Source organism: Parasteatoda tepidariorum, chromosome 1 (genome assembly GCF_043381705.1).
Source record: "Parasteatoda tepidariorum isolate YZ-2023 chromosome 1, CAS_Ptep_4.0, whole genome shotgun sequence".
Taxonomy (NCBI): domain Eukaryota; kingdom Metazoa; phylum Arthropoda; class Arachnida; order Araneae; family Theridiidae; genus Parasteatoda; species Parasteatoda tepidariorum.
In genome coordinates this window covers 60,665,584-60,693,232 of record NC_092204.1, presented here as the reverse complement: position 1 = coordinate 60,693,232, position 27,649 = coordinate 60,665,584, and the positions used below count along the sequence as shown (strand labels likewise).

At 26.7% G+C, this 27,649-nt stretch overlaps 1 protein-coding gene across 2 annotated transcripts; it reads left to right on the top strand.

Annotated features, from left to right (window-relative positions):
• The first annotated feature begins 123 nt into the window (after positions 1 to 123).
• Positions 124 to 27,649, top strand: LOC107454157 (RNA polymerase II-associated factor 1-like protein antimeros). Of its 2 annotated transcripts, none has more exons than XM_071180972.1 (13): positions 124 to 350; positions 679 to 771; positions 4,336 to 4,457; positions 5,757 to 5,823; positions 6,947 to 7,048; positions 8,662 to 8,767; positions 16,652 to 16,720; positions 18,775 to 18,863; positions 19,531 to 19,647; positions 22,280 to 22,405; positions 22,520 to 22,625; positions 24,846 to 25,017; positions 27,225 to 27,649. In XM_071180972.1, the coding sequence occupies exons 1-13, from the start codon at positions 280 to 282 to the stop codon at positions 27,470 to 27,472; spliced, it is 1,488 nt and encodes a 495-aa protein (XP_071037073.1). In that variant the 5' UTR covers positions 124 to 279; the 3' UTR covers positions 27,473 to 27,649. The 2 variants fall into 2 exon arrangements, with proteins under 2 accessions (XP_071037073.1, XP_042895225.1); XM_043039291.2 differs by lacking the exons at positions 5,757 to 5,823; positions 6,947 to 7,048; positions 8,662 to 8,767 and adding exons at positions 11,698 to 11,764; positions 12,864 to 12,965; positions 15,326 to 15,431 and having other exon boundaries at positions 136 to 350.

Here is a 27,649-nt window from a genome sequence, read left to right as displayed (position 1 = left end):
AGATTTCACGAATGTATAATTTTCACAAATTTGATTGCGCGAAGAGAAAATTACTGGCAGTGAAAATGGTCTCTAATTTAGGGACCATTTTAATTGGGTTATTTGAAGCAGGTTATAGAGTGAGTAGAAGTAGGCATCCAAAGTCGCCGCATTTATTGATACAAACATACACAAAACTCAGTGATAGTTATAGATTTGTTATTTATGAGAAATTAAGCGTAAGCGTTTGAATAATAAACAGGTATTGTTTATTTAAGTTTCTTATAGGGAGATTAAATAATGGCTCCAACTGTCCAAGCAGGAAATGCTGGTGCTGATCGTGATCGAAAATTGAGACCTGGTGAAAAAAGGTAATGTTGCATATATTATAAATTTATAATGGTGGCCAATTTCGTTCATTGTGTTTAACATTATCGTTCTACTTATGTTTGGATTTAATGAAGACTCCGTTATTGATTGCTTTCATTATGGATTTATTTTATGTAGTATTTTCTATTTTTGTTCTATACTTTATATAAGATTTTATATATTCATTTTTATGAACAGGTCGATATATTCCCCCCTTCGTTTTATAATTTTTTTGTGTTTTTCAAATAATATTACATCTTAGATATTTTCGTATTTGTTTTGAATATTAGAAATAGCACAATTACTGATTATTATTTTTCTGTTTTTTAGGTCTGACTTAGTATGCAGGGTAAAATATTGCAACACCTTGCCAGACATTCCTTTTGATCCTAAATTTATCACTTATCCATTTTCGTCTAGTCGGTGAGTATTTGCGTGAATCAAATATTCTATAATGTATTAGTAAAATCTGGCAGTATGTAACTTGTTGTATTCCCACTAAATTGATAAAATTTTTCTGTAATAATATGTGCATTAAAGCAGCTATATTCTAATTTCTTCTTCGTTAGGCTATATGATACATTTAATTTTCATGACTTGTCATCATAAAAAAGTTATCCTTATTCTCCAGAATAAATTATAAAACATATATTTAATTATTGGCTGTTTTAAAAAAAATTGTGATCTTTTAAGAAACTTTTCTTGCAATTATTTTATTAAATAAGTTAGCTAAGGATGAATCCCAGACCACCATTATTACCCAGGCATGCATAATATACATATGCCATTAGATAAAAATTTGACCACTGCAGAAATTTTACACTGATATCCATATGCTAATCTTGCAATCAATTTTACAAAATTAGGAAACAACAGTTAATTTGGTAAGTCAATAACTAGCTTTATGTCTTTAAAAAGCTGCTAAATGTAAGGAAATATATGCTGGTATATAATAACCTATGTAGAGTTTTAAGAAAGTCAATACACTTAAAAAAAATTTATGTTTTACAAACCTATGCCGTCAGAACGTGTGGTAATCTAAGAGTTGAAACTAAGTACATGAATCAATAAATTGCTTGTAGAACGTTTTTATATAAGAGTTTGTTTTCACAGAAAGTTTTTCATTATATCTAAGTATGCACTTAGCCTTTTGTACCTCTAGTACAATGTTAACAACCAAATCAATAAACATAGTTTCTGTTATGTAGTTATTAGGCTTAATATTCTATTTATTTCCCAAGATTGAATCTTAGAATACTTTGTTTACTCCTTAAATATAGAATCAATATTCACTAGATTACCTGTGTATTGATTATTCATGTAATATTTTAGCTTTGTTAGAAAAAAAAATTTCACAAAAATATGCTTTGTTTTTAATCTATCAGCGAATTGAAACACTATATCAAGACATATAGAAAGGTTTTTTCATTTTTGGTGATCCTGACATGCTTTTGATAAATAGTTTTCAGGTGAAGACAAATTTTGAAAAAATAAATGTAGTTGGCAAGCAAGATCTTTTACAGGGAGGAGCGATTAATTGTCCTAGGACCCAGTCTAAATTCGATACAAAGAATATAGGTTATAAAAGAAAGCTAAAGAGAATTGTTTAATACTTTTATAAAAACTATAATTTTGAACAAATACTCTATGCAAATTCTATAAAATATGAAAATAAGATCAGAATTAGTGTGTTTCAAAGTTATATGGTGTTCAGAGTTAGGAACCCATAGTACTTTTAACCTGAGGCCCATAAAACCTCTGTTTAGCATTGTCAATAAGTTGAAATACCCAAATTTTTTTTTTTTTTGAGAAAATATTAAAAAAATAACAATAATTCTTATTTTCTTAGTTTCAAGGACAAAATTTCATTCCGAAATTCTAGCTTTTAATCATATAATACTTAATCCTATGAGTGTAAGGAAAATATCTACCACAAGGTGCCATACGAGCAGGGAATTTTATCAACTTAAAGGAAGATATAAGTATGTTTTTATTAAATTATCCAAATATTAGGGAAAAGTGTTTAGATTAAGTTAATGTAGTTAAAATGTTTGATTCTTCGGCCTCTCTTAAGAAATGTATGTATTTATCGATTATTTGCACCCTGTGATGACAGCTGCTTTTCAACGTTGGTCAATATGAAAATAAAGTAGCAAATTTTTATATTGTCAAAGAAAAATATTTTACAATGTTATGCAATGTATTTGTTGTCTAAATAATAATGTATTAACTCTTAATAACATCGTATTCAATAATTATCATCGTCATACTCCTCTTATTCTTATGAAACCTTCTCAATAACGCATAGTTTTGTTAGAGCACAGCTAAGCCAATACCTCCTAGATGGGAGGAAAGCCGAAGGACGCAAAACGATGACTCATACAGTTAGGCCCAGATTTGCTGATCACTTCTGACGATGACAGGTTTTTTTTCCTTCTGTTTCTCGACACTTTTTCGTTACTCTTCTACTAATTTTTTACTTTCTACTATTTATTATTATTATTTTTTTTGTCTAGATTAAATGTTCTTAAATTGTGTAAAAATGCTTAATATATTTATTTGTTTTCAGAAATGATTAACAATAAATCAATTCTAACAAAAATAACTGTTGTGTGAATGAAAAAAAATATATTTTTAAGCATTAAATATCAGTTTTATTTTATAAATTGGAAAATTTTATCTAACTTTTTGTTATAAAATGTATGGATTAAAAACAAAGAAATATATTTTTAAAGGGATTTTACACATTTATTATTATTATAGTTTTGACATAAAACTAAGAAAGGGGTCTAATTTTTATAATATGATACTTACATTTTTAGTAGATGATTATTTTGGATTTTAATGATTNATTTTGGTACTATTCAAAATATAAGTGTTTCTTCAAAATTTTAAATTTATTTTTTTCTAGAACATATTTAGAAACACTATCCTTTATAAAAAATATGTAAATTTTATGTATTAATTAAATTTCACATATGAATATAGGTTTTTGACATTTTCGGCATTTTTGACAGTGAGGTTTTTGACTAAAGACGGTTTAAACCTTGGATTAAACTGTCAAAAACTGTCACATGTCAAAAACCTGCCAACCCTGACTCTTAATAACATCATACTCAATAATTATCATTGTCAAGCACCTCTTATTCTTATGAAACCTTCTCAATAATGCTTAGTTTTGTTAGAGCATAGCTAAGCTGGCTGCTAGATTGTCATAATATTAAAAAAATTCTAGATTTTAGTTTAGCTTAAAAAATTTTTGTTTTGATGTATTTACATTTTGTGTACTACATAAATAATGATAAATGATGTAGATCAAGGTAGTCAAAGATTTATCTTGAAAAGAATTTATCTTGTTAATAAAGAATTTATCTTGTTAAAAGAATTTATCTTGTTAATAAGGAAAGACTGGTAAAACAAATTTTCTGAATTTCTGTAGCTGCTTTGTTACTTGAAAGTAATTTCCTCTATTCTCAACTGATATTGTATTTGGCAATTTTAGATTATTTCTATCTTTTATTTTTTTACGTTACCCTTCTTGGTAATTATTGTGAAACTATTAATAGAACTGTGTATCGCTTTCTTTTTTTCCTAGAAAATGAATTCAGCTGTAAAATTTTACCAGAACTCCAACATATTATGGTTGCCGAATAAAATTCTTATCAATATCATAGAGGAAAAACCCTGTCTAGCTTTTTCAATTAATATAAGATTGTGTAATTTAAACTCAACTTAAAAGTATGTCGTTTATCATAAATTGTTGTTAATTTTCAACTATAGATTTATTTATTTTTTTTACATCACATTAATTTTACTGATTGCTTTTGGGTTTGTACTATATAATTGTTATTGTTAAGTTGTATTTTTATTTTGTTTGATAATTAAAATAAATAATGTCATCTGAAAATTTAAAGTCATTTTGCTAGAACAATGCTAATATTTACAGTGCTGCTTTAAATTTTTTAATAAATTTGATCATTATTTCAGATTTGTTGAATTTAAACCGACATCATTAGAAAGAAATTACAAACACGACTTACTGACTGAACATGACTTAGGGGTTACTATTGATTTAATTAATCCTGATGCATATGCCATAGATCCTCATGGTAAGGTGCTATTACAAATTTAATTATTTGGTGCATCTTATATTTTTAATTAAAAGTCTTAATAAATATGCTTGATAACAATATTATGTTTAAAAAATATTAAGCTTATTGCAATTATTTTTATTTGAATTTCTTATCTTACGAAAAATAATATAAACATTTATATCTAATTTATACCATGATCCATTATTAAAAAAATTTATATATTATCAAGATTTTGTTGTTTTAAATATTATAGAAAGTATATTTAAATTTTGTTCACTCATTAATAACAGAGAAGATACAGCTGCGAGAATGAGCTTCAAAACGTACTTCTTGCAACATTTAGCTTCTTACAACATTAGAGTAAAAAAATAGGGAAGTAAAATACTATTTTGATGCAACATATCAACAAATTGAGAAAAACTCATGAAAATAATTAGATTTAGGGACAATAGGGTAAACAATAAAGAACAAAATGTCTCTCACGAAATAATCCCATCAGGAGGGAGTCTTCTTTGCATATACATCAGAAAATAATGTCAAATTTTTATTTTTGTAATAGTTCGTTAAATTTCCCACTTAAACAAATGTTCCACATATTTCAAAACATTCTAAATAGTCACATACGGAAAAATATATTTCACCTTTTTAGGCTTTTCAACAGCATCTTTAACTAACATTTATGAAAACCATCTTTTAACCTGACAAAGTCATTTTTCAACTGATGATCACTCTTTTTCTAAGCCTTCATGAAACCTTAATCTATCTTCTTTTCCTTAATTCCTTAGCAAACCATCTTGAATATCCACTCCCATAAATATCATTGGTCTTGAATATCCATACCAAATAAATATATTTATTAGTCATTGATTAGAATGAAGGGTATTTTAGATCCCCATGCAACTAATGTGTCTAATAAAAGGTTACCCCCACCTGAAATAATGTTTAAGTTAAAACTTAAATACATATTAATAAAAAATATCAAATTCAATTACAAACATTTTGTACTAACCATGTCACTACGACAATCGTATTAATGCAATTTTAAAATCAAACAATACGATTCATGTTCCAGTTTTTAAAAAATGCTCATCGTATTCACACAATTTAAGTTCTACATCAGGATTTGTATTTTCGCGATTTCATATCAAACATCCTATTTCGTGTACTTGATGAAATTTCTATATGATCCTGATCAGTTTAGAATGTATTGTTTTGTTCTAAAGATAAAAACTAAATTTTAGCTAATATGTTTTGTTGCTATTATCTTATGCTGAAAAGTGTTTTACTTTGTTTTATTGTCTTAACTATTTTTAGCCACTCTTCATCCTGATGATGAGAGGTTATTGGAAGAAGATGCTTTAACTCCACAAGATTCTAAAAGGTTGAACAGTTTTCAAACATTCATCTTTAAATCATTATGAAATTGAAACTGATGTATGCTAATGCATGATTTATTATGCAATAATGAAATTCTTTAAGAAGTTCTTAAAATTTTTAATAATGAGTACTTGTAATTTGTTATTTCAAAAAAATTAAGTAATTTGCAAACTTAATATGCATTTTAACTTATGCATTACATATTTTGTATTTAATGCATTTAAGCTAGTGCAATCTTATTTTGTTTATCACTCCTTTGTTTTATTTTTTAGACAATGTCTGTGACCCACAAAAAATGTCTCTAATTGCTTTAATCACAAAAGCTTTAAAATAACAGTTGGTTACATAATTTCTTGCATGATTATGTAAATTTGCTTGTTGTTTAAATATATAATGATCATACAGAATAAGTCAAACTCTTTTTAAAGTAAAACATAGAATAATTCATGAAAAATTGCTTAAATCAGCTTTCAAAAATGTTAGTCTCTAGAAATAATGGAGTAATTGACACAAATACAAAAACTGACTTACCTAAAAGTAGTTTCATGCAAAAAAAAAAAAAAAGCAAAAAAAAGGATGAAATACTTTTTTAATCTTTAATTTCAAGAAGTTTGAAAAAATATTTTATTGTTAGTTATAAAAAGTTTTATATCAGTTTAATTTTGGATAATTCCCATGATTTAAAAATAGTCCCTAATTTCATAATTGATCAAAATATACAGTATTAAACTTACATTTTTGTTACAAATGAAAGCTTTAAATTTCTTTATAAATATGCATGCTTTTATAAATGAATTAGGTACTGTAAATTGAATAATAATAATAATCAAACTATGAGTATACATTAATCACAAAAGTTACGCAAAGTTAACCTTCTTGTATGTTTCGTGGTTGTTGGTATGACATTATAAAATTGTTAAAATGGATATTACATATTGTCTTTGAAATAGAGTAACTTATTAAATATTTCTGAAAGCTCTTTCTAAACTGAATAATTTTAGTTCTAATTGAACCCAGTTTCATAAAGGTGGGGTTTTTTTAAAAAAAAAAGAAAAGAAAAATACTGTAATTCATGTATTTTAAATATTGGAATTTTGTTTATAACTCTCATCACTTTTTATTTTCAGATCACGTCATCATAATAAAGCAGTACCCTGGTTAAAAAAGACAGAATATATCTCTAATGAGTTCAACAGATATGGAAATCTTAATGAGAAAACAGAAACAAAGTAATTTATAGTTATATCTTTTTTTATCCATGTTTTGTGATGTCTAGAAAAATTAGGTTTTTTTTAATGTTATCAAATATTTTGCATTTATTTTCAAGTAGTTTAACAGGTTATATTATTTCGTAGTTCTAGGAATACGAGGGTAAGTACTTAAAATTTTAGAATCTGGCAACAAAAACATAGCTACTTTCAGTGCAGGCAATTTTTTTAAAAATTCAAACATTGATAGAACATTAGAAGCTGTGAAATTCTATTTACTGTGATTATTCAAAAAACATAGTGTTAAGTAATTACAGAGTTAGGCCAAAAACATTCAGAGCCATGGTTTTTTATGACTTACAACAAGGTTTGATACAGAAACGGTGTAGTGATAGAGTGAAATCGATGTTTGGTTGTGAAGCACCATCGGCAGCAACAATTTACAACTGGTTTAAAGAATTTTCCCAAGGTCGTAAAGATCTCAACAACCCAAGGTCATAAAGATTTTAACAACCCAGAAGAGACAGTTGCAGCTAACAAATGCCACGTTTTTGCTGTGCCATGTTCAGAATGCGTAAATGTTTTGAAAATTGATTTAGTTTATTCAAATGCAAAAATGTATCAATGCTGCAGGAGAATACTTTGAGAAGCAATAAAACATATACTTAATCATTTCTTGTATTACTTTCTAAAAATGTGAGTACTGTCCCTCATTTTAATTCAATTTATTTAAATAATGCTTTTAACAAAAGATTCATGTGTAAAATATCATCTGGCTAACTTGGATTCTTATATTGTTTTAGTATCATAACAATATACGTATGTATTACCTGCAACTAAATAGTTTTTGTTGTTCTACATATTCATATTAAAAAAAGTGTAGTATCATAAAACCAGTGTTTATAAAATAAAACTTATAAAAAGAATATTACAACAAGATAATTTTTGCAATAAAATTATTGCAAGATAATTTTAAAGATAAAAATATGTTGTTGCATTCACATGAAGGTTGGTATGCAATGATGCTACCCAGACCACCTCGACCATAGTGGTTCTTTTTCACAATGTTAAGGGACTGATAACAACTCCCGTATTCTCGCCAGCATAATTTTACAGAACTCAGATTATCGAGTCTTTACTGTATTATGTGTTACTGTTCTATTAATCTTATAGATATAATTCTTATAGTTCTATTTATCTTATAGGTTTTGCTAATTGTGAATATTTTTTAGCATTAAAACGTGCTTCTTTTTTTAAATAATAACAGATATTTTGCTAATGCAGGGGTCTGTCCAGGCCAAATTTACTACCATTTAGTGGTACTTTCACAAATTCCAACTTTAGGAAATTTCACTAAATGCTTTTTCTAAAAATTTTATTTTTGTATCCCATAAGAAATTATAAATCCATATTTTTACCGTATTTTTGTGTTGATTTTTTAATATAATTTTTAATTTTCACGAATTATGTCTAAATTTTCACAAAATAGGTACCTCTCAGAAAAACCTAGACAGACCCCTGTAATGTAACTTTGATGCATTTTATAATGTGCTTTGAAGGTTGTACTTATTATGTTTAGCAGTTTTATTGTTGTGTGTGGTTTTTTTTAATTTTAAAATTTATGTTTTTTTCAGAGTTGGGTACAATGTTAAAAAACTGTTTAAGGAAGAGAACTTATACATGGATAGAGAGAGTCAAATTGCTGCTATCAACAAAACATTTTCAGATGCTAAAGTTCCTGTAAGTTTATATTGTAATGTGTTATGTTTCCCTTTGTAATTTAGTTTTTTTAAAAAAAAAATTTTCTTCTTCTTTTTTAGACTTCTTTCACTCTATCTTTCTGATTAATTTTTATTTTGTTTCGTTTAAAATAAGCCTGGTGTTATAAGATAATTACTTTATCCTTTTCCCATATTTAATTTAATGTTTAAAAATATAAATGTTCCTGGTTTTGTTCATGAGATTCAGAGTTGTGTGTTTCTCCATGTTTATCTAGCAGTTTTTAACCTTTTCATAAACACAGAAAATTTATAATTTTGAATAATATATTTGCAGGGATTTTTTAAGACTTTTTGTAGAATGTATTATTATTAATTTTTTTTTACACATAAATGAAGAAAAATAATAATAAATAATATTTAACGATGAAAAGAGTTACATTTTCAGTTGAATTAATTTATTATTACATTGCTCTAACATTTTATCATAGTAGTTCCAAACATACCAAAACAAAAAATGCCTTAGTTGAAAAAATAAGGAGAATAAAAAAGATTCTTTTTGTAATATTTAAGACATGGGGCATGCCATTATGCTGTCATGTTGTCATAACCTATGGTTTGGTATCATCATGGCTATTTAGTTCCCTCTAAAATAAAAATTTGAGTTTAAAATAAGAGTAAATAAACTATTGGAAAAGTTTTTTGAAATTAAATTGTTAGTAATAAGTTTATTTAATATTCGTTACAAATAATAAATATAACATTCAGCACAGCAATTATCTCCTCTTCTGCTACATGCAGAGTAATGATATATAATGCTGTGTTTTTCAAAGAAAGAATTGTTAAGGGCTCTTTTTCTAAAATGAATAAAATTAAAAAAGGTCAGTTTTTAAAATATATTTTGTTAATGATCCACTTTTACTATGAAATAATTCTGGAATGGTCTGTTTATGTACCCAAATGCTTCTTTAACAGATCCCAATTTGTTATTATACCTCGGTATTCTATAATTTTTTTTAATTTTTTAGCCCCCTGTTTTTCTTCTGTGATGAAATAAAGATAAAAGTAATTGATAAAAACTTGATACAATTTCAACTTAAGTTATAAAGTTATTTAAAATCTGTTATTTTTTTAAAAGTTTTAATTGTGNGTGCATCTTATATTTTTAATTAAAAGTCTTAATAAATATGCTTGATAACAATATTATGTTTGAAAAATATTAAGATTGTTGCAATTATTTTTATCTGAATTTCTTAACTTAAGAAAAATATATTAAAATTTATATCAAATTTATTCTACGATCCATTATTAAAAAAATTTATATATTATCAAGATTTGTTGTTTTAAATATTAAAGAAAGTATATTTAAATTTTGTTTACTCATTAATAACAGGGATAATACAGCTGTAAGAATGAGCTTGAAAACTACTTCTTGCAACATTTAGCGACATAACCATTTATTTTATACTTTCTTACAACATTTTTCTTCAAACTGCACAAATGCTTAAAGAAATTGAAACTAACTTTGAAAACAAAACTAGCTAAACTGTGAAAAATCTGCAATCTTCAAGAAAAGTTTCATTTTCTCTTATCTATGACAACAATATTTTCTTGACATTGCAATAATCTTAATTTTTGTGTATGCATTTTGTTTTGGCACCATATGTTATGTTTCTTGGAGTTTTAAAATCGTCTGTTGTATTTGCGAATATTCATTGTGATTAATATTTACATGATTAACGACGTTTTGTTCTCAACTTACGAGTCACACTTGCTATCTCTGGGTCCCCACATCAATTGCATTTCATTTACCTATAAACTTTGCACATTCATGCAACTTTAAAATCAAGCATTACAATTCATATTTACGTGATTTAAAAATCACCATATATTGTAGGGGTAGTTGTAGAATAGATAAATGTATCTTGTGCTATGCTAATACAAATCTTAAACAAAAATTACCAAGCATTTACTACAAAATAATAAATAATTACCCAGGTCATATTTGATGTTGGATTAAGGTGATGTGAATAAGGCTTGATAAGAAATAAACACAGAGTAAATAAAATACTATTTAGAGTAAATAAAATACTAAATAATATTGCAAGCCAATAGTTGGACAATAGGGTAAACAATAAAGAACAAAATGACTCTCACAAAATGATCCCATCAGGAGGGAGTCTCCTTTGCAAATACATCAGAAAATAATGCCACATTTGTTGTTTAATATTTCGTTAAATTTCACACGTAAACAAATGTTCCACATATTTCAAAACATTATATATAGTCACATACTAAAAAATATACTTCACTTTTTTAAGCTTTTCAACAGCATCTTTAACTTAACATTTATGAAAACCATCTTTTCACCTTACAAAGCCATTTTTCAACTGATGATCACTCTTTTTCTAAGCCTCCTTGAAACCTTAACCTATATTCTTTTCCTTAATTCCTTAGCAAACCATCTTGAATATCCATACCCATAAATATATTTATAAGTCATTGATTAGACCCCCGCGCAACTAATGTGTCTAATAAAAAGTTATAAAGCTACAGTCATTATTCCTTGTTGGACACTTAAACTGTCTATAGAAAATTCCCATGCCTGCTACCCCACCTGAAATATTGTTTAAGTTAAAACTTAAATACATATTAATAAAAATTATCAAATTTAATTACAAACATTTTGTACTAACGGTGTCACTACAACAATCATTTTAATGCTCATCGTATTCACACGATTTAAGTCTTACATCAGGATATGTATTTTCGCGATTTCATATCAAACATCGTATTTTGTGTTCATGATCAAATTTCTATATGATCCTGATCAGTTTAGAATGTATTGTTTTGTTCTAAAGATGAAATCTAAATTTTAGCTAATAAGTTTTGTTGCTATTATCTTATGTTGAAAAGTATTTTACTTTGTTATATTATCTTAAATATTTCTAGCCACTCTTCATCCTGATGATGAAAGGTTATTGGAAGAAGATGCTTTAACTCCACAAGATTCTAAAAGGTTGAACAGTTTTAAAACATTCATCTTAAAATCATTATGAAATTGATGTATGCTAATGCATGATTTATAATGCAATATAGAAATTCTTTAAGAAGTTCTTAAAATTTTTAATAACGAGTACTTGTAATTTGTTATTTCAAAAAAATTAAGTAAATTACAAACTTAATATGCATTTTAACTTACCTATTATGCATTACATATTTTGCATTTAATGTACTTAAGCTAGTGCAATATTATTTTGTTTATCATTCCTTTGATTTATTTTTAAGCCAATGTCTGTGACCCATAGAAGATTTTTTTAACTGCTTTAATCACAAAAGCTTTAAAATAACAGTTAGTTGCTTAATTTCTTGCATGATTATGCAAATTTGCTTGTTGTTCAAATGTATAATGATTACATAGAATAAGTCAAATTCTTTTTGAAGTAAAACATAGAATAATTCCTGAAAAATTGTTTAAACCAGCTTTCAAAAATGTTAATCTTTAGAAGTAGTTGAAGTAATTGACCCAAATACAAAAACTGATTTATCTAAAAGGAATTTCACGCAGAAAAAAAAAATCTTTTAATACTTTTTTAATCTTTAATTTCACAAAGTTTGACATTTTTTTTATTGTTAGCTATAAAAGTTTTATATCAGTTTAATTTTGGGTAACTCCCAAGATTTAAAAGTTATCCCAAATTTCATAATTGATCAAAATATACAGTATTAAACTTACATTTTCGTTGCAAATGAAAGCTTTAAAATTTTTTATTAATATACATGCTTTTATAAATAAATTACTGTAAACTGAATAATAATAATCAAACTATGAGTATACATTAATCAGAAAACTTATGCAAAGATGGTTTTAACCTTCTTGTATGTTTCGTGATTGTTGGTATGACCTTATAAAATTGTTAAAATTGATATTACATATTGTATTTGAAATAAAGTAACTTATTAAATATTTCTGAAAGCTTTTTATAATTTTAGCTCTAATTTAACACAATTTCATATTGAATGTGAATTTAAGAAAACCAAGAAACGAAAGATACTCTAATTCTTGTATTTTAAATATTGTAATTTTGTTTATAACTCGTATCACTTTTTATATTTAGATCACGTCATCATAATAAAGCAGTACCCTGGTTAAAAAAGACAGAATATATCTCTAATGAGTTCAACAGATATGGAAATCTTAATGAGAAAACAGAAACAAAGTAATTTATAGTTATATCTTTTTTATCCATGTTTTGTGATATTTAGAAAAATGAGTTTTTGTTTTATCTTATCAAATATTTTACATTTATTTTCAAGTAGTTTAACAGGTTATATTATTTCGAAGTTCTAAGAATATGAGGGTAAGTACTTAAAATTTTAGAATCTGGCAACAAAAGCACAGCTACTTTCAGTGCAAACCATTTTTATTAAAATTCAAACATTGATCGTCTGCGTTTTTGGAACATTAAAAGCTGTGAAATTTTATTTACTGTGATTATTCAAAAAACATAGTGTTAAGTAGTTACGGAGTTATGTCAAAAGGATTCAGAGCCATGATTTTTTATGACTTACAGCAAGGTTTGACACAGAAACAGTGTGATGATGAAGGGAAATCGATGTTTGGTAGTGAAGCACCATCGAAAGCAACTATTTACAACTGGCTTAAAGAATTCTCCCAAGGTCGTAAAGATCTCGGGGGCAATGTTTGAGAGGCTTGACCAAAACGTGCTGTGACTCGCAAAAGCATTGAAGCTGTGAGAAAACTAATTGCTTCTGATCGTCACATGACATATGATGAAATCGAAACATCTTTGAACATTTCGAGGATCCACGTACATTCAATTTTACATGATCATTTAAAGGTGAAAAAGATGTGTTCTCAATGGATCCCCCACAATTTATCTCAAGCTCAAAAGGACGCTCTTTAAAATGGTGCCAAGAAAATCTAAAAATCTCGGGTGCCTCAAAACGTGTATGATATCATAACACGTGACGAAACCTGGATTTATTCCTATGAACTGGTAACAAAACAACAATCCACTCTGGGTGTTTTTAGATGACCCTAAGCCTCCAAGAGTTGTTCGTTCAAGGAGTGCTTCCAAAACAATTATTGCTTCTTTTTTCAGTAAATGTTGCATCCATTCCTTTAGAAGATCATAGAACAATCAATGCTCTTTGGTATACCACAATTTGCTTGCCGGAAATAGTTGCAGAGGTAAGAAAAAACAATTCAAAATGTTGCATCATTTTGCACCAAGACAATACAAGCTTACGCAAAGCTTCGTTAACTATAGATTATTTGAAGCATGAAAAAATCAAATTGATGATATTGTCCATGTCCATGTTCTCATTGTCCTTATTCTCCAGACTTAGCACTAAATGACTTCTTTTTATTTCCTTTTATAAAAAATAAAAAGCATGGTCTACATTTCAACAACCGGGAAGAGACAGTTGCAGCTAACAAATGCCACGTTTTTGCTGTGCCATGTTCGGAATGCATAAATGCTTTGAAAATTGATTTAGTTTATTCAAATGCAAAGATGTATCAATGCTGCAGGAGAATACTTTGAGAAGCAATAAAACATATACTTATGACAATAAATTATTTCTTGTATTACTTTCTAAAAACGTAAGTACTGCCCCTCATTTTAATTCAGTTTATTTAAATAATGCTTTTAACAAAAGATTCATGTGTAAAAAATCATCTGGCTAACTTGGATTCTTATATTGTTTTAGTATCATAACAATATATGTATGTATTGCCTGCAACTAAATGGTTTTTGTTGTTCTACATATTTATATTAAAGAAAGCCTAGTATCATAAAACCAGTGTTTATAAAATACAACTTATAACAAGAATATTACAACGAGATAATTTTTGCAATAAAATTATTGCAAGATAATTTTAAAGATAAAAATGTGTCGGTTGCATTCACATGAAGGTTGGTATGCAATGATGCTACCCAGAACACCTCCACCGTAGTGGTTCTTTTTCGCAATGTTAAGGGACTGATAACACTCCTGTATTCTCGCCAGCATAATTTTACAGAACTCAGATTATCGAGGCTTTACTGTGTTATGTGTTACTGTACTATTAATCTTATAGATATAATTCTTATAGTTCTATTTATCTTATAGGTTTTGCTAATTGTGAATATTTTTTAGCAGTAAAACATGCTTCTTTTTTCTTTCTTTTTTTAAATAATAACAGATATTTTGCTAATCCAGGGGTCTGTGTAGGCCAAATTTACTACCATTTAGCGGTACTTTCATAAATTCCAACTTTAGGAAATTTCACTAAATACTTTTTCTGAAAATTTTATTTTTGTATCCCATAAGAAATGATAAATCCATATTTTTACCATATTTTTGTATTGATTTTTTAATATAATTTTAAATTTTCACGAATTATGGCTAAATTTTCACAAAATAGGTACCTCTCAGAAAAACCTAGACAGACCCCTGTAATGTAACTTTGATGCATTTTATAATGTGCTTTGAAGGTTGTACATATTATGTTTAGCAGTTTTATTGTTGTGTGTGTTTTATTTTTAATTTTAAAATGTATGTTTTTTTTTAGAGTTGGGTATAATGTTAAAAAACTGTTTAAGGAAGAGAACTTATACATGGATAGAGAGAGTCAAATTGCTGCTATCAACAAAACATTTTCAGATGCTAAAGTTCCTGTAAGTTTATACTGTAATGTGTTATGTTTCCCTTTGTAATTTAGTTTTTTTAAAAAAAAAATTTTCTTCTTCTTTTTTAGACTTCTTTCACTCTATCTTTCTGATTAATTTTTATTTTGTTTCGTTTAAAATAAGCCTGGTGTTATAAGATAATTACTTTATCCTTTTCCCATATTTAATTTAATGTTTAAAAATATAAATGTTCCTGGTTTTGTTCATGAGATTCAGAGTTGTGTGTTTCTCCATGTTTATCTAGCAGTTTTTAACCTTTTCATAAACACAGAAAATTTATAATTTTGAATAATATATTTGCAGGGATTTTTTAAGACTTTTTGTAGAATGTATTATTATTAATTTTTTTTTACACATAAATGAAGAAAAATAATAATAAATAATATTTAACGATGAAAAGAGTTACATTTTCAGTTGAATTAATTTATTATTACATTGCTCTAACATTTTATCATAGTAGTTCCAAACATACCAAAACAAAAAATGCCTTAGTTGAAAAAATAAGGAGAATAAAAAAGATTCTTTTTGTAATATTTAAGACATGGGGCATGCCATTATGCTGTCATGTTGTCATAACCTATGGTTTGGTATCATCATGGCTATTTAGTTCCCTCTAAAATAAAAATTCCAGTTTAAAATAAGAGTAAATAAACTATTGGAAAAGTTTTTTTAAATTAAATTATTAGTAATAAGTTTATTTAATATTTGTTACAAATAATAAGTATAACGTTTCGCACAGGAATTATCTCCTCTTCTGCTACATGCAGAGTAATGATGTATAATGCTGTGTTCTTCAAAGAAAAAATTGTTACAGGCTCTTTTTCTAAAATGAATTAAATTGAAAAGGGTCATTTTTTAAAATATATTTTGTTAAAGATCCACTTTTACTATGAAATAATTCTGGAATGGTCTGTTTATGTACCCAGAATTTTCTTTAACAGACCCCAATTTGTTATTATACCTCAGTATTGTATAATTAATTTTAATTTTTTAACCTCCTGTTTTTCTTTTGTGATGAAATAAAGATAGAAGTAATTGATAAAAACTTGATACAATTTCAACTTAAGCTATAAAGCTATTTAAAATCTGTTATTTTTTTAAAAGCTTTAATTGCAGGCTTTTAAACCCAGTTTTAAAAAAATTATTCAATTGAAGATATTTTTTTTTTGCCATTTTAATATTTTTCTGAAAAGTTATTATTATTATAGATTACTGAACATTATAGCAAGCCAAATGTTCATGCTGTTGAGAGCCTTCCAGTTTTTGCAGACTTTCAGGTAAAATTTATGTTTATATTCTTATGGTATCATTCACTTTGTGGTGATTTTTTAAATTTTTTTTCTTCAAATACTTACATAGTAACATATAAACCAAGTGGTAGATACGGAATATAATTTTTAATTTATGCTGTATGTTTTTAATTGTTAATGGTTGATTTTGCTATTGTACTGTCATACTTTACTTCTGTTTGCCATTCTAAGCAAGAAGGAAGTATCTCCCATTTATGCTATTTTCATTTTTCTTTCACAATATGTATTATATGATACTGCAGCTGCAGCAAAATTAAGTAATTTGAGAAACCAAATATATTTTCTAAGTGACAGTGTTTACCAAAATCTGTGTTATTTTGATAAAAACATTTGTGAAATGCCTTCTCACATACTACTATAAATTACTTAATGCCTACATATATATTACTTAATGACTACACATATATTACTAAATGACTGCCTTCTTTTATAGGACGACAATCATTAAGTAATATAGTGATTGAGCAAATATTTATTCAATTTACTTCTTTTTTGGTATAATATTTGCCATATTTTGAAATAAATATTTCTTTAAAATTAATTCATTAAACAATATTGTAGATTATCAAATATTTTTGGATATTTTAAAAAGAGTGAGAGAATTGCATATTTGTCTGTAAATTAAGATAGAATATTTCTATTCTGTAAATTAAGATAGAATATTTCTATTCTAATTGTTTTTAATGTTTTTTTTTAATAAACTGTACAATCTATTGTTGTTTTAGTAAAAAGAAATCCAAGGAAGAGTTAAAATGTTTGATTGAAGTTTACATAATTATCTCATTATAAATTGATAACTCAAAACTTAACCTGATACTCTTCAAAAAAAATTTCTTATGACTTTGTTACATACCACAATGGTTGAAACATTTACTATGAATAATCTTTCTTATTATTATTCTAAATTAGTTAAGTTATGATGTGAAAAGCTGACAAACGAAATCTTACAGAAAGCAATTTTACAAATTAAAATTAGGGAATGACCTTCTATTAGATATTTCAAATTGGGTTTAATAATTCTTTATCAAAAACTTGTGTTTTTAATTGAAGAAGTATTTCAGAAGGTCCTAGTGATGGCGGACATAGTGCGCAAAAATTAATTTTATGAATGATTTCTCAGTTTTTCACTGTACTAGCAAGATTTATGGAATATTTTGAAACTGTTCATCTCCATTGTATTGGATTTGCGTGGTCGAAAAATAATAAATAAGTAATTGGATCTCAATTCATCCATTAAAAATGTCTTCATTGGCAAATTAAATTAGTAGCAGGGTTCCCATAGATCAGAAAGTTCAGATCACATCAGTAAGTTAGGACTTTTAAAATCAGGGAATAGTGACAAAAAATTTAATTTTTTTCACGAAAACCTAAAAATTTCAACTGCATATCTGGAAAACAACCAATATTAGAACAGTCATTAACAGTAATCAAATTTTGAAATTTTAGTTAAATAATTCTAGCATTTATTACAATTATTCATTGTAAAAATTCTGCATTTCAGTAAAACTTTTTTATGATATCCTTACTAAGTGTTATTTCATTGCTCACAAAATCTAATGTTTAAAACTAAAACTAAATTTAAAAAAAATCATGAAAAATTGCATTGATAAAATATGATTTGGAATTATGTTTGAATTTAACTAATATACCTAGAAGAAAATAACAAGGAATTTTTTTTTATTGTAATTAACTGGAAACCCTGAATAAAATTTTTTATTTTCCTTCATAAAGTAGCTTATGAGTTCCAAAAGTTATGAAAATTACAATTACGCAAAATTAAAAAACCCTTCCAAAAAGAAAAATTTGGTATCAACAGTGGCAAATCTCTTGATACCAATTTTTTTTTTTACTTTATACATTATACGAAACTATATAACATATGTTTTTAGAATTGCGGAATATATATTTCTTTTAGAATTGCAGAAATATATATATTTTTTATTATTGTCTTGTGTTCTTTTTTAAGTGTAAAAATTGTGACATTATTAAAGCTTACTACTTTATGTTGTTAAATCTTCCAGCTTTGGCGTTATCCTTTTGCCCAAGTCATATTTGATGCAGAACCAGTTGCCAGCACAATGACAGAAGAAATGTCGCAAGCTATGATTAGGTACAATTTTCATGTTTTTTTGCTTCAAATAAAGTTCTTAGATAAAAAGATCAGTCAGCTTAAGCCTAATGTTTATTAGTCTTTTTTTTCTTTCTGGTTAATGCATTGTGAGTACCAGAATAACATGCATTAGTACGCTAAGTGTTATTTCCATTTTAGTTTTAATGTCAACTCCTTGATTTTTATTTCTACATTGGTGTACTATATTATTATACCAATTATAAAAAATATCATTTAAATAAGACAATGAAAAAAATTGGAAAATATGACAACTAAAGCTGGCGTCTTCAGGGGTAGCAATTTTAGAATTTTTTCTTGCTTTCTCGATAGAAAAGATTTTGCTTTTATGACATCCAAGGCTGGTACCCCCTGAAGACATCAGCTTTGGTTGTCATATTTTCCAATTTTTTCAATTGTCTCATTGGTTTAATTCCTTTTGGGCTCACTGCTGCTAACTGCGTTTTTCCATAGTATGTATTATTATTATTTTTAATTGCTTTAATATTTTGAATTCTTTACTTAATACTTAATATTTATTTATCTTTACATTGCTAAAAATATTAATGTGGCTATTAAGTAGTATTTTTTTTCTATATCAGTTTTTTTGGCTGTATATGTTAATGAAAAATAAAGTAAAAATTTTAAAGAATAAAACTCTTTCTTTTAGAGGTGTAATGGATGAAAAAGGAGAGCAGTTTGTTGCCTATTTCTTGCCAACTGAAGAAACTATGAAAAAAAGAAAAAGAGATGCTGAAAATGAAGTTGAATATGATGACGAAGATTTGTAAGTTTTAAATCATTTTATTCAGAGCTTCTTAAATACTGTGTCCATGTTGTATTGTCATGAGAAACATTTTTAATAATCTAATATTTTGCAATGTAAGAAGCAGGAGGCTTCTGAAATTTAGTTGTTAGAATTTTTTCCTTTCTCCATGAAGTTACAAAGTTTTTGTTTGCTACGAAAAAAAAAATATGTTTCTATATAGAACTTTAGTATTTTCAGAAATGAAATTCGTATTGGCTGAAATAATTTCAATATCTCAGATTTTTTTTTTAAACTTTTTTTTCTACTGAAAACTTAGAAATATTTTTCCTCATAATTATTTTTTTATTTCTTTGTAATTAAAATAGTTTTAACAAAAAAATTTCTATGATTTCGTAAAAAAATTTCTAAGATCAAGCACTGAATTTTATAAAATAAAGCTGAATATAACACTAAGTTTACTCCATCTTCGCCAGCAAAATCTAATAGTTTTTTTGAATTAAATGGGGTAAACGAGGCAATTTAAAGAAAATCCTTTTTTGAAATTCACTGAAAGACTTAGGTGATAAATTATTTTTATCATAAATCACATCAAAATGATATGATAGAAAAAAAAGTTATCATATTTTCTATGCATCACATGAACTTGATTATTACTGAAATTTTTATCACCTGGCCAGAATAGAGGCTTCTATTGGATTAAAAGAATGTAATTACAAGCACCATAATGTCAATCTTAAACATATGATCTATGACTACAACATACTTCATTAAAAAATTTGCATTTGTATAAAAGTTTTCTGTGCGAAGTCATCTCAAGTAGAAAAAGTCTTTAGAAACTCTGGGGTAACAAACTATAAATGTTTAAGGCAAATAGTTGATTTGAGATTTATGCTTACTAATTTGCAATATCGTATGTAATTTAAACCATGGATTGAGCACCCCATAAAGCTCAGGACAAATGATGCTAAGGGTTAAATTTTGTAATCAGACTTCTGTGTTATTTCCGATTTATATACGTGTCCAAGTTTAAAGAACATGCAATCCTGTATTGTTACTATACTTCTACTGTTTACAATATGGCTTATGCCATTTACTATTCAATGTATAAATCCTTTTACCTTTAGCTGAAGATGTAAGAAATAGAATATAACACTCTAAACCCCTTTATTTTATTTATATCACTTATTAATTTCCTTAAGTTGATTTATGGCTTGCGACTTTGTAGAATTTCTAAAATACAGAAAATTCTTATGAATGATAAAATTATGTGCAAATTTAAATACAAATCTCAATAATAAAACCACTTTGAATATCAAACCTGTTCACACATCATTTTATAAATTCAACATGAGTGGAGAAAATTTCTCAGAATTTTACACTATTCTATTCTGTTCCAGTTTTAGAATCTTATTATGGATAATTAAATAATATTCCATATTAGATTGTCTTTTAAAGATTTAACAAAGTGAGCATTTTGCTCTTTAAAAAAAATCACATTCTTGGCAAAGAACAAAACTTTATTGCTTTACTTTTCATGTTCACTGCCACAGTGGAAAAAACGTTCTGATCATCTGGTCATTCTGCTCTAAGGTTCGTTATTTTTATTCTGGCTTGGCAATAATTTCATTTGCCGCAGAGTATCCCCCTAGTGACTGAGGGTGACCGAAGAAACAATATAACCATTAGAGCTAAATATGTGTTAAGAATTGCACAAGGAATATGAATAATAATAATAATCGTATAAAATTAAAATTACCGGAAATGTTACAGAAATTATAAAATGCAATTTTTCAAAACTAGTCAGACTTAATCATTCAAAAGGCTACGGCTGTTTCTCTATCTGACCCTTAACATACTGTTTAAAATATTTATAAGTAGTGGTGAAAAAAAGTTCTTTTAATTAAAATATTAATACACTATCTTTGCTTCCACTGGAAAAAATGTTTTCCGAAACTATGGAAAATCCATTGTAAAATTCTTATTAAAACTGTAATACCTGTAATATAATCTAATACCATAATAGTATAATACCATAATACCAGTAGTACATATCACTAAAATTAATTACACTCCCGAAAACCAATAAGTGCCTTTTCTCTATTAGCTTTGCTTTTTTGCACATAGGTTAATTTTTAACTTTAATGATACTAATATATACTTTTAATATATATTAGTATCATTAATACAGCTTCATTGATGTCAATAATAGCATGGCAATTTTTTACAGTTCCTCCCTTTTACACTATTAATTTTGCTTTTTAGTACATAGTCTACTGCTTTTTTTTTTCAATATGCATCTATTATCTAAATTAATTAAGTATCATTGGCATCAATAAAAGTATATATTTTTTTATGTTTGTTGTAAATGAATAAGTTCTAGTTTTCATAATAATTAGTTACAAAGGAAATAATAATTTCTAAATCTTTTCTTTGCAATGTTCTAAAATCTATTTAGAACTATTGAACACAATATTGAGTTCAATAGTTCAATACACAAATTTTTAACGGCATCATGCAATTCTTTACAGCAAAAACAGATCTTTGCATCTAGATTAAAATAAATTATTACATTTCAGATTTTTGCTTCTCAAATCTGTTTACTTCCATTATTTTTTCACTTTTTAGTCACTGTTTTCTTTTGATTTTGCAGCTATGAATACAAAATGGCTAGAGAGTACAATTGGAATGTGAAAAACAAAGCTTCCAAAGGTTATGAAGAAAACTATTTTTTTGTTTTTCGAGAAAACAAAGTATTTTATAATGAGTTAGAAACTAGGTGAGTGTTTACTTAAAAAAATATAGAGGTTATAACAAACAATTATTTTCTGTTAAATTCAAAACATTTACATTGTTTTGTGTTGTTTATTTTTTTTATTTTATTATTTTTTAGAGTTCGTTTGAATAAGAGAAGACTAAAACCAGGTGTACAACCAAACTCCAACTCAAAATTAGTGGTTAGGCATAGAACATTAAATGAAGTAGAGTTTAAGACACAGGTATTTTACTGTTCAATTTTCTTTGTCAGTGCTAAAATAAAGTTTTTATTGTTTTAACAATGAATGTAGATTTATTTGTAGCACTACAATAGAGTATAATTTACTAATATTAGCAAATCTGTATTCATTAATTATAATATTGATAAACAAATATCTAAAATACAGTTTCGGATAATGGCATACGTTATGTTGATAACACATTTCAATAAAACAATGTTTTTTATCAAATCAATTTATTAAATTAAATTGCATTCATACTAACATTTTATTGATATATAGTCATTATTTCATATATGAAATCCACCTGCTTTTTAATTTATTAGGGGGTTTTAATGTTGAAAAGAAAACCTAATAATTTACCGATTTAAGTGCTCAATTTTTTAATATTTATATACTAGGATTCCTCAGGCTTTTAATCAAAAATTAATTAAATAAAACTATTTGACTGACAAAAGAAATTAACTTTTTCTTCCAACTAATTGCAAAAACTTTGAAAAAGATTATTTAATTTCAATTCTAAAATGTAGAGATACTTTTGTTCTACATTCATATTGACACTAATTATTTAAAGAGTAAAAAAAATGTAAATTTTTGATAAACTTTTAATTTCCTTTTAAGAAATTTTTTTTTTAAACTGAAACATTTTCAAAACAAATATACTTGGACTTATTTAATAATTAAATATGGGAATAGTTTTTGCACAGTTAACAAATAATAACAATAATTTTTCTCCCATAAGTTTGAAAATCTACTCCAATTTTATTTTATTGAAGGAGACAAAATGTGCAAACTGCAAAAGGTTTTCAATTCAAAAGTGTCACGCATTGATTTGTTTTAAAATTTTTTTATTTTTATTTTTGAAAAAAGGAATAAATATCTTATTACTGACTTATATAACAAGTAATTACATTGAATTACTTAAAAGCCAAAATTTTGTTTTCTGCAACCCCCTTGTAAAGGGGCTGTGAAAATTTTTTTAAATTTAATGTTTTTAAAATTAAGTTATCTTAACAACTCATTATGTTATTGCATGGAACCATTTTTCACATATCCAGAAAACTGGGAAAAATTTTGCTCTGTTTAAACTAGAACAATTGAGGGGGGAAACGGAAACTGGCTCATCCTTGAAGTTGAGTGGAGGAGAATGTGGGGAGGGGACTATTTTTCTTCAGGATTGTTTAGAGAAAACTTTAATATTTCTTCTGTGACCTTGAATATCTTTAGATTGAGAAGGACCAGGAAAGATATGAATGTTTTATTTTCCCCTGTGTGTGAAAGAATCATTGTTTTTCTGATAAGCTTCTGTCACTCAAACATAAAGGAGTGGCATGCTGATTTAATTTTCTCTTTGATTTACAATGAGGTAGGGGTAATGCATTGCACATGCCTATCACTAAATAGAAGAAGGAGAAAAATGTATCCCTTTACTTTACTAAGAAAAAAGTGAAATGGAAATGCGTAAACGATTAAAATATGGCTGTTTTTTATTCAGTTATAAAGTAGGAATGTAGTTAAGCTGAATTTAATCATTTAAAAAATAATCAGAAGAATTTTGTAAATTATAATTTAGTAAATTATAAATATAATTGACTGTGTGAGTGGGGGGATACAAAAGCCTTCAAGCTTTGTCCGGACTACTACTACTAAAATTCATAATTATTTTAAATAAATATGAGTAAAGTTTTAATATTGGTACAATTAAATGATTACAAAGAGGTTTATAAAACATTTGTTAGAATCCAAATTTGAGTAATTTGTTTTTTTTTATCGCACTATTTAAGAGAGGATTAAATGTGGATGATTAGTTATCTTCTATAATATAGTTCTCAGGGGCGTGACAGCCCAAAGAGGGCCAAGGTCTACTGTGCCCATCTTAGTTTTCTTGACCTTAGGCTCTGGGATGCAAGAGCAAATGTTCCGGTTGGGAAGTCAGCCAAACGGGGAAAAAACTGTGTTTTGTCCTTAAGCATGCTTGGTACTCATTTTATCGACCCACTGAAGGGATGAAAGGCTGAGTCCAACATATTTTATATATTTTGTTTTATGTATTCATTCTGTCTTATTTTTAAAACTTTTGTAGCATTTGCTTTTAAATTTGTTTCATGGTTCACTTTTTCATATTGATTGTTAGTTAAAGATTAAATTTCAATAAAGCATTAAGACAATGTTTTTTTGTTTTTTTTTTATCAAATCAATCATTTTTATTTTTCTTTGCCTCAGGAATTAAGAATGTTACAATTAGAACCACCACAAGAGGAAGAGGAGGAGGAAGAAGAAGAAACTCAAGCTAACAATGAAAAAGAGGATGAAGAAGAAGAAAATGAGGCTGAAGAGAATGAAGAAGGAGAAAATGAAGCTGAAGAAGAAAATGAAGAAGAAGAGAAAGAGAAAGGTTTGATATTAATATTAGAAAAATTGAAAAAAGAGTTGAAATTTCAATGTAAAAATCTTTTAAAACATTATTTAATTAAAACTATTATTTTTTTCTTTTTTGGAAATGAAACAATGTAATTGACATTTTAATGTTAGCAAGAAAATCAAGCATTAAAATTTGAATTTGTTTTTATGTAATAATAATATACAGTCGGACTCGCTTACAATGAGTGTAAAGGGACCACACTATTTTCTTATTCTAACCAAGTGCTCGTAAAATGCGGGGTCCTGAGAAATTCATGCAATTATAAAAAATTCTTATTTCCATACAATACAAAAATTAGTGAGTTAGTTAATGTGCTTTGATTGAACCGTCTTATTGTCTCTTTGTTGTGCTATTTTTCTTAAAATAAAACTCATAGTCCAATACAAAATAGTAATTTTCACCCATACTTTCGGAGAAAAAAAATTAAGTAACCTGGATTTAGGATTTATCACAAGCATACAATTTTCTTCTGAGTGTTATAGTTTTACAGAGTTTTCCTACTAGAGATTACTTGCGCTTGAGAGGTTGTCATTTGTAGAAATTTTATGAACTACAAAAATATTGCTTGCTAAATCTGGGGTTTGTTCTTTAAAAGTGAGCTATGTTCCAATGGACTAAACATTGTACCAACCAAGTATTTTTGATTTCCTCTTTAAATCCGACTTCAAGTTAAATCAGAAGTTATTATTATTATAGGGTTCGACTGTATCTCTTTAATATATTATCCCTGATTTACTGATCAAATGTAGAGTGCTTAAAAGAATTAATAATAAAAATTAATAATTAGTAATGTTAAAAAAATAATAACCAGTAAAATTTGTTGTTTTCTGACACTTTGTCATCAGTTGTAAAAAGTGTAACTATAAAGACGCTTTAAATACTTAGTTAATCTATTTCTGCAATAACTTTTTTTAATCAACTTTTTCAAGTAATGAAAATGCATCACAAGTTTTAAATTTATGCCCTATCCTTGCTTTTGCTCAATAATTTTATAGAATTTAGATAGGTAATTTTTAGGCACTGTGGGAAAATTAATATTTATAATAGTATATAAAATATACAGGACATGATTTTTTGAAAGAACACATTGGAGCAATGTTTTGTAACCTTACAGTATTGAAAATATAGTTTTGTTAAGTAACATAATAATTCCTCCTTAGTAGTTTACTTAGTTGAACATTATGTACTTTAAGTATTGCTTTATACGTTTAAATTTAATTCAAAATAATATTACTAGATATTTAGTTATTTCAAACATTCATTGTAAAAATGCATTGTAAACAGAAACTATCGTAGGGTTCTTCTATCTTTCGCGTCACGGAGCCTCATAAATGAATTCAAAATTCCCTGTTGGGCCACATGTATGCTTTATAATGTAATAAAGTGAAAGAAATGTTTTAGTAGGTGGGGATATAACAATAATTTTAGTGTAATGTACTAAGTTTTCAGTTTAATTTGATTTGGTGAATACCAAGTCTGTAATGTTAGTGCTAACAATTCTTAAGTAACACATTACCTGCGTAAGAGCTTTATTTTTCCCATTCGCCGTGAAAAAGGAAGTTTATTTTTAATTAAATTAAAATACATAATATGATGTTTAAGTGTAAAATATAATTTTTTTTATAGTTCTATATGTTTTTTTTCCGTAGCGCTGCTTGTAAATACTAAGATATTAGAATTCATTGTCTTTTTGAAATATATCTGGAAGTCCTGAAAAAGTCAGGGAATTTTATTTTTTGCCTTGAGTAGCACCCCTGTTTTGTTGACCGAATTTTTCGTTTATTTTTCATTAATAAGTTTTGTGTTTTATTATTTCGGTCTTAAGAAATTAATAAACAAACACTATAATCAGGCTCATTTGTTATTCTCATTAGTATCATCTACTAATTTTGTACTACCAGTTACCATTTGAAATGTCATTCTATGATGTTTTTCATTGTCTTGTCTAACTGAATTACAAGATTCAGCAGGACATCAAAATATTAATAATCTGCAAGCCACTAGTACAACCGGGCATTCATTGACAACCCTAACCAATAATGAGCATGTAGTTTTAAAAAAGTTTAATTGTTTTTCAAATATTTCTACAGTTTTTCCTGTCACTCTTAATTTTTTACTAATACAATTCTATTAATTCCTGAGTGAGCTTCTATTAATGCAAATTATTATATATTTAACAGAAGGCTCAGCTTCCAGTGAAAGTGAAGCAGAAACTGAAAACCAAAAAGATGAAAAGATGGAAGAGGATTCAGATAATGAAGAACAGAAGGAAACAGAAACTCAACAAGCAGCTTCCTCTTCAAGTTCCAAATCATCATCATCGTCCTCATCTTCTTCCTCCTCTAGTAGTGAAAGTGAAGCTGAAAATGAGAATGAAGATCAAAATAAGAGAGATGAGGAAGAAATCTTTGGCAGTGACAGTGACTAAGTGTTTTAACTAATAAATTGATGTATCTTCTTGTATATATGTTTTAATAAATTACTTTCATGATGTTACTTTTATTTATTTATTTTTTGCTTAGTTGTTGAATAATTTTTTTGCCTTTCCTTTTGTTGAATATGTATTTATTGTAACAATTTATAAATAAATGAATAATCATCTGTA